The sequence below is a fragment of the Phalaenopsis equestris genome, unplaced genomic scaffold (genome assembly GCF_001263595.1).
Source record: "Phalaenopsis equestris unplaced genomic scaffold, ASM126359v1 Scaffold200234, whole genome shotgun sequence".
Taxonomy (NCBI): Eukaryota; Viridiplantae; Streptophyta; class Magnoliopsida; order Asparagales; family Orchidaceae; genus Phalaenopsis; species Phalaenopsis equestris.
The window spans coordinates 3121-11953 of record NW_018220069.1 but is presented as its reverse complement, the minus strand read 5'-3'; the positions used below and the strand labels follow the sequence as shown (position 1 = coordinate 11953).

Sequence of the window (8833 nt, the reverse complement as noted above, 5' to 3'; positions counted from 1 at the left end):
AATAAATCCATCACAGATCACGATAAAGCTAATGGTGAAACTTCCACCATGTCACCTAAGGCTGAAAAGGGCTCTTCTAAGCTGATCAAGGATGAGGAGAGGGAGACTGGGCATGTCAGTTTGAATGTATACAAAACCTACATGACCGAGGCTTGGGGCTGGTGGGGAGTCATCAGTGTGCTGCTTGTTTCATTTCTGTGGCAAGGATCTCTGATTGCCTGTGATTATTGGTTGTCATTCACAACTTCAGCTAATAATTCTGCTTCGTTCAGTCCATCGCTATTTATTGAAGTTTATGTCGGCATAGCTGTGGTTTCAATTTTCCCCCTCACAGGGAGGGCCTTTCTTATAACTTCCTGGGGGCTCCAGACGGCGCAGATCTTCTTCAAGCAGATATTGAGCAGCATCTTGCATGCACCCATGTCATTTTTTGATACCACTCCTTCCGGAAGAATCCTTAGTCGAGTATTTCACTCCCTTCTTTTCGATTCCTTCATCTTACATTTACTTTATTATGTATTGTGACTTAAATGGCTATTGCAAGAGATTTCTTTCACGAATACTTAAATGTTATTTTTTCCTTCAACTGATCGGAATTCCACTGTTAGGCATCATCGGATCAAACCAACGTCGATCTCTTCATCCCGTTCTTCATTGGATTGGCTGTTGCGATGTACATTGCAGTTCTTGGCATTCTTGTGGTCATCATTCAGGTAGCTTGGCCAACTCTCGTTTTCATAATTCCACTGGGATGGCTCAACATTTGGTACCGGGTGGGTTTTCTCTTCATTCAGTAGACAAGCTTTGTTGAGCTCTATGCTTCTATCAATCCTAATTGATTGCACCTCTTAATGATTTCGTTTTAATGCAGGGCTACTTTATTACAACATCTCGTGAGTTAACTCGGCTTGATTCAATAACCAAAGCACCTGTCATCCATCACTTCTCAGAGACCATTCAGGGCGTCATGACTATTCGGTGCTTCAAGAAAGAAGAAAGGTTCTCCCAGGAGAACATCAACAGAGTTAATGCAAGCTTAACTATGGATTTTCACAACAACGCTTCTAATGAGTGGATGGGATTCCGTTTGGAGTTAATAGGAGTCTTAGTTTTATGCATTTCTGCGTTACTAATGGTTTTGCTTCCCAGCAGTATTATCAAACCAGGTTAGTTTTTAGCATTTAAACTGAAATTTGTGCTGCAATCCATTAAAAAAAGCACTGTTTTTTTCTCCCACCTAAGTAGATATGAAGCTGTGAATTTGATAAGAAGATTGAAGGCCGCTAAAAAAATTGGTTGTTTATCTTTTTGTTCCAAGCGCATAGATGTGTTAGATGTGCATGTGTAGATGCATTTATACTATCGACTTTTGTGTGATGGATATGATGGGAAATCTCTAACTTCACCGGGCTTGGAATAAATTAGAAATTAAACCATACCGTGGATTGACGAGATCACACTAATTTGATAAAAAAACTGGAATAAAAATTAAAACAAAGGTACAATCAAAGCAACTAGAAAAGTACATGAGAATTTACGTGGAAAAACTTGAGAACCGGAAAAAGCTACGGTGCCACTCCATTAGAAATTTCCACGATGAAATTCAAAAGGTTTTACAAAGAACTCACACAAATTTTCTCTTCACACACAAAGAAAACATACAAAACTCGCTCCATAATCTTCCCTCTCCAATCCGACGCAAAAAATCACACCGAATTACTGAAATCCTCCTTTTCGACACTCCTCACCTTTCCCAGGATGCTCGTCGAAGAATACTGAAGGAATAAATATAGCAGTACTTTAGTTTTTGTCGCTCGAATTTGGGATTAAAACCAAATCTCTCTTGCAAACTGCACTTGGCTTAGGCACCCAAAATTGGCCCAAGCGCCAAGCTCTCGGGAAGCTGCGTCTAAATTGGGCTCTTAGGCGCCCAAAGTTAGCGCTTATGCGCCAACATCAACTGCACCCACGATAAGTGGGCACATAAGCACCCATTGTTGGCGCATATGCGCCAGCCTTCTTGCTTGAGATGCTCCGGCTTCACATGGCAACCCAACAATCTCCCACATGAAGATGATAGCTTTGAGCATCAATCCTCTGTAACTGCACCTCTATCTAAATTTTCTTCATAAGTGATCACGTACCGTGGTGTGGCTCACCCCTGTTTTAACCCTTTTGAAACCCAATTGAAGCCAATTATAGCTTCAGTTTCTCAACAGCCACCACCTTCATCAACATATCCGCAGAATTATCAGCTGTGTAACATTTCCAGAAATAATTGTCCTTCTTCTAGAAGAGATCGACTAAAATGATATCTGAGTTGGATGTATTTTGTCACATGAAAATCAACGTTGTTAGCAAGATGAATCACACTCATACTGTCACTGTAGAGTTTTCCAATTCCCTGCTTCTTTCCCAATTCTATCATGAAATTTTGAAGCTAAATTATCTCTTTGCTAGCATCAGTGATAACGACATATTTGACCTCCGTAATTGAAAATGCAATTATTTTTTGCATCCTAGAAACCCATCTCATTGCTGTGTTCCATAATGTGAAGATATATCCCGTTGTAGTTCTTCTATAGTCCGCATCTCCTGTCAGATCTGAATCTACGATTTCCTGTAAACTGATCTCTGCATTCCATAACAAAGTGCATTGTTGATTGTTTCTCTCAAATACTTGAGAATCCACTTTACGGTCTCCCAGGGATGTCTTTCTGGATTGCACATGTACCTGCTGACCACTCTCACAGCATATGCAATATCTGGGCTGATATAAATTATCACATACATCAAATTTCCAATTGCTAAAGCATGTGGAGTTTTCTTGATCTGTGTTTGTTCTGCTTCATAGTTAAACAATAGCTTCTTAGATAGTTCGAAGTGACTACCTAAGGGAGAACTAACTGGTTTCACCTCACTCATGTTGAACCTCTGTAGGATCTTCTCAACATACTCTGTTTGAGAACTTCAGTGGTCCATCTCGAACTCATTTGATAACTGTTTCTTCAAGTCCCTAATTTTATCTATATCTGCCCCTACAATCAATATGTCATCCACATATAAAATAAGCAAAATATAACAGTTGCCGAAGCGTTTGATGAAACAACAATGGTTTGCCTGGTACTTCATGTACCCATTGTCTGACATGAACATGTCAAACTTTTTGTACCGTTGTCTCGAGGTCTGTTTTAAGCCATAGATGCTCTTCTTCAATCTGTAGATCAAACATTTTTTGCCTGAAACCTTGTAACCTTGTGGTTTCACCACATATAGCTCCTCCTCCAGTTCTCCATGTAAGAAAGTTATTTTTACATTCTTCTGCTCTAGAAGTAGATCTTCTACTGCTATTAGACTTATCACAACCCTGAGGGTAGTCATCTTCATCATTGGGGAGAAGATCTCTGCATAATCCACTCCTTCCTTCAGTTGGAAGTCTGACTCCTCTTTCAACTTGTAGACTCACTTGTTGTACAGTGCTATTTTGTCATTTGGTAGTATTGTCAAATCCCAAATCTGATTTGACTCTAAGGATTACATTTCTTTATACATGGTAAACTCCCACTCTCTTGAATCTTGAGTCATCTCCTCAAAACACTCTGATTCACCACTATCAGTTAGTAACAAATAGTATAAAGAAGGAGAATACCTTTGTACGGGTCGTGTCACTCTGCTGAATCTTCTAACTTTTGTAGCATGTGACTGAGGAACTTACAGTGCTCCTTCTGATCGAGCAATACTTCTTTCTCCATCTTCCTGATTACCAATATCATATATTTCCACATATCTGAATTCTTCAAAATTAGCTAACGAAATATCCTAAGTTCTGATTCTGTCTTTGTACATCTCCGTTTTGTTGAAAGTGACGTCCTTGCTTCTAATGAATTTCTTATTTTGATAATCCCAGAACTTGTACCAAACTCTTCTGAGCCATACCCAATGAATGTGCACTTGACAAATTTCTAGTCAAGCTTGCTCCTAGACCCTGCACCGACATGCATATATGCAGAACACCAAAATACTTTTAAATGAGATAAACTTACCGTTTTGCCACTCCAGATTTCTTTAGGCAAGTCTTCCTCCAAAGGTGCTGATGGACTACGATTAATCAGATAAACTGTAGTGTTAACCGCTTCAGCCCATAACTGTTTTGGCAAGCCAGTATGCAACCTCATGCTCCTGACACGCTCCGTGAATGTTCTATTCATGCGCTCAGCCAACCTATTCTGCTGCGGTGTCCTTGGGACAATGAAGTCATGCCTGACCCTCTCTGTAGCACAAAAATTCCTGAACTTTTGATCACGGTCCTCACCTCCCTTTTTTGATCTGAGACACTTAAGCTTTAAAATTGTTCATTTTCTACCATAGCCTTCTACTTCTTAAAGACTTCAAATACATCAGATTTTTACTTTAAGAAATAAACTCATACCTTTCTCATGTGATCACCAATAAATGTGACAAAATAATGAGATCCTCTAAGGGACTGAACTGGAGTAAGACCCCATACATTAGTATGCACTAACTCTAGTTTCTTTGATTTCACCACTGGTTCGCTCTTGGAGAAAGAAACTTTCTTTTGCATTCCATATATACAATTTTCACAGAAATTCTGGTCAACCAATTTCAAATCCTGAAGTTTTTTTTTCGAAAGTAGGGAGTTCATACTTTTCTCGCTCATGTGGCCAAGCCCACGGTGCCATAGACATACATCTACTCTAGTTCCAGCCTCATGTATGAAATTAACTATTTCATTGATTAGATAACATGTGACTTCAATGTTGCCCCAACTATCACTAATGCCCCCTGGTCACCTTCCACGAATCTTCTGTGAAAGTTGTCACGAGTTCTGGCTTTGCCAGCTAGCTCATACAAATGAGATTTCTCTCCAAATGTAAATTTTTAGACTGCTCCATTCATCAACTTGATAGCAACATCTCCCTTTCCTACTATACTGCATGCCTTACTATCTCCCAAATAAACTTTCCTTAATCACTTTGAGTGTAGTTTTTAAATACCTTTTTATTGCGGCAAACATGAAAAGAAACACCTGAATCCAATATCCAGGATTCAATACTTACTAGGGATAACACTAAAAAGTCACTTTGGGTTTCACCTGTAGAAAGACTACTTTTGTATCTCTACCACCTGCTTTCCTTGGAGCTTTGCAGTCCTTCTTGAAATGTCATTTTTTACCGCAATTCCAACAATCTTCTCTGCTTAACTTAAGCTTTTCTTTCTTGGACTTGGATTTGCCTTTGTCTCTATTCCTGCCCAAATTCCTTTCTCTGTTATTAACATTCACCGCAGAACCTGAAGATTTACCATTCACTGTTTTACTGCGAAATTCTTCATTCAATAACAGACCCACAATATCAATGAAGTTCAACTTCAAAGTCGATGAAGAATTACTCATCGTCGTTACCAAACCATTACAACTTTCCGACAATGAAGATAATATAAATAGTGCTTTGAATTCATCATGAAACTTGATCTCTACAGAATACAACTGACTCGTCATAGTGTTAAAGTTATTGAGATGTTCTGCCACTGACCTGTCTTTCACCATCTTGATGTTGAATAATTTTATCAAAAATATTTTATTGAAAGCAGAAAGTTTTTCGTACATCTTGGCAGTGCCACCATGAGATTCACCATAGTTTTCTCATTCATAATGTTGAACACAACATATGAGGAAAATGTCAACTTGATCAAACCCAGACATCTTGGCAGTGCCACCATGAGATTCACCATAGTTTTCTCATTCACAATGTTGAACACAACATATGAGGAAAATGTCAACTTGATCAAACCCAGTGTGGTTCGATCCAACACTTCTCATTCCTCCATAGACAAATTCAGACTTCTTTGTTATTCCTTGTAGTGGCAAGTATAATTTTTACTGATACAACAAATCCTCCACCTACATATTTCAGAAAGCGAAGTTCGTCCAGTTAAACTTCTCTACTTTGAATCTCGCTTCTTCGACTATTGCTCTCACTCAAATCGAACCCCGCTCTGATACCAATTGATAGGAAATCTCTAACTTTACTGGGACTTAAAATTAATTAAAAACTAAATCACACCATCGAATAATGAGATTGCACCAATTTGATAAAACATTGGAAAAAAAATTAAAATAGAAGCACAATCAAAACAACTAGAAAAGGACATAAGAATATACGTGGAAGAACCTGAACATAGGACTAAATCATGGAGCCACACCACCAAAAATTTCCACTATGAGATTCAAAAAGTTTTATAAAAAAATCACACAAGTTTTATCTCCACATACAAAGAAAACTTACAGGACTTGCTCCACAATCTTCCCTCTTCGATCCGATGCAAAAAAATCATGTTGAATTATCGAAATCCATCTCTTTGACGCTCCTCCTTTTCACCGGGATGCTTGTTGAAGAATACCGAAGAAGAAATTGCAAATTTTCAATTTTCGTTGCTCGAATTTGGGATTAAAACCAAATCTCGCTTGCAACCCGCCCCTGGTGTTTAGTTGCCTAAACTTGGCGCCTAAGCGCCAAACTCCTGGCGTCTAAGCGCCAAACTCTTGGCAAGCTGTGCCGAAATTGGGCGCTTAGGCACCCAGAGTTGGTGCACCAATGATAAGTGGCTCATATGTGCCAGCTTTACTATCTGCCGCACCAAATGGGGCACTTTATGGCTGGTGCAGGTGCGCCAGCCTTTCTGATGCTTCAGCTCCACATAGCAAGCCAACAAGATGTGCATACACATTGCATTAGAAGATCGAATCAGTTTTTGACTCGGATTATTTTTAGATTACTACCTGCCGCACCAAAGGGGGCACTTTATGGCTGGTGCAGGTGCGCCAGCCTTTCTGATGCTTCAGCTCCACATAGCAAGCCAACAAGATGTGCATACACATTGCATTAGAAGATCGAATCAGTTTTTGACTCGGATTATTTTTAGATTGAATTTATCAAGGAGGTTGGATTCAAACTTGCCATAACGATACAGGGCCCAGCTCAAGATAAGACCACGTAACTTTAATCCAATTTTGAGACTGGGTGAAATGAGCTTGAGGTCGTATTATTAATAGTCCTACTAAAGGTGTTACAGAAAATTTTTCACAGATTTCTGATTTTGAGCAACCATTGTTTAGAAAAAGAAATAGAACGAACTTTATATTCTAACATTATATAAACTCTGTAATGCAGAATATGTTGGGTTATCTTTATCCTATGGTCTCTCTCTCAACGGCACTCTATTTTTTGCCATTTGGATCAGTTGCTTCTTAGAGAACAGGATGGTTTCTGTGGAAAGGATAAAGCAATTCAGTGTTATTCCCCCAGAAGCTCCATGGAAAATTAAAGACTGCCTGCCTTCCCCGAATTGGCCCACTCATGGAGAAATTTCTCTCAAAGATCTAAAGGTTAATATCTGAAACAGAAGGGCGCCTTGTTCTATTCTAGATCATATGTTTGTCAATTCTCTTAGCACTGTTCTCTTTTAAAAGTTGATGCATTACTTCTTACAGGTTAAATATAGACCGAATACTCCTCTTGTTTTGAATGGAATCACACTCAACATTCATGGTGGCGAGAAGATTGGAGTTGTTGGTCGGACAGGGAGTGGAAAATCAACCCTGATTCAAGCTCTTTTCAGAATTGTAGAACCTTCTGCAGGAAAAATAATCATTGATGGAGTGGACATATGCAGTTTGGGGCTTCATGATCTCAGGTCACGCTTTGGGATTATTCCTCAAGAGCCGGTACTCTTTGATGGAACTGTGCGGAGCAATGTTGACCCAATCGGACAGTATACTGATGATGAAATTTGGCAGGTGGGAAATTATAGTGATGAGTTTCTATCTCAGCTATTACTGGACTATGACATTCTTCTGCATGTTAAGCTTATATTGTAGCATGATCTTATATTTGCAGAGCCTGGAACGATGCCAGCTCAAACAGGCTGTTGCTGCAAAACCTGAGAAGCTTGATTCTTTAGGTACCATGATCTCCTTTTTATATGAATCTTTATATTTTGAATGTTTAATTCAAAGGTTTTGATAGAGTTTGGTCGGTTCAGACCTTATATTTAACTTCATAGAGAAGTATAGTTTTCTATCTAGTAAGAATTTTGCTTGGTTCATTGAAGAGAGCTTGCTTTTTACCCTGAACTATCAGCGAAGTTTCAACATGATTCCATCGACTATCATTTGAGAGTTCTTTGAGTTTTCCGGGTGAACTCATGGAGTAGTTAATAATCTGCAATAGAATTGAGGAAAAGGAGTTTGTTTCCTAAATAACGGTTTTGGCCCTTGACTCAAGTTTCTGAGTTGATAGGTATCTTTTGGCTGGTGTATTTACCTAATTAATTTCTGGGTGATTAATAGCATAAACACATGGTGTCAATGGCGATGATTGAAGTGCAGTAATGTCACAAAAAAATCACTTTATCAGACACAAATCTCATTGCTTCTTGGATAATATAACTTTCTAAATCAATTTTGGAATATCTCTAATTTCAATATATTTCTGGAAAATTGATTGTTGGTGGAAAAATATTCGTTCTGTGCTTTGATGAGTTGATGTGACTACCATGACATTTGGAAGATTTTTTATCAATGATCAGATACGACATTTAAAGAATAATAAACTTTCCGAAGGAGAATTCATGTTACCTTAGAAATGGACCTAATCATTCAGAGGATGAAAGACTTATGGGTCTACATGAACCAGGTTTTTTCCCTACCTTACGGATGTAAGACGATTTATTTTATCTGGGATCTAGTATACCCGCAACTGCAAACCTTCATAATTAATTACATATCTAAAATTGTGAACTCTAGAAAGAACTT

General features: G+C 38.7%; 1 protein-coding gene across 1 annotated transcript in view; it reads left to right on the top strand.

Moving 5' to 3' along the window:
* LOC110035844 (ABC transporter C family member 14-like) overlaps nucleotides 1–8042 on the top strand; it is a gene marked incomplete at its 5' end in the record, with an annotated part of 8608 nt that extends 566 nt beyond the window's left edge. The window contains 6 exons of the mRNA XM_020740156.1: nucleotides 4–465; nucleotides 609–773; nucleotides 872–1166; nucleotides 7191–7405; nucleotides 7511–7816; nucleotides 7917–8042. Coding sequence (XP_020595815.1) covers nucleotides 4–465; nucleotides 609–773; nucleotides 872–1166; nucleotides 7191–7405; nucleotides 7511–7816; nucleotides 7917–8042 — 1569 coding nt within the window. The remainder of the gene's footprint in view (nucleotides 1–3; nucleotides 466–608; nucleotides 774–871; nucleotides 1167–7190; nucleotides 7406–7510; nucleotides 7817–7916) is intronic.
* Nucleotides 8043–8833: the final 791 nt, after the last annotated feature.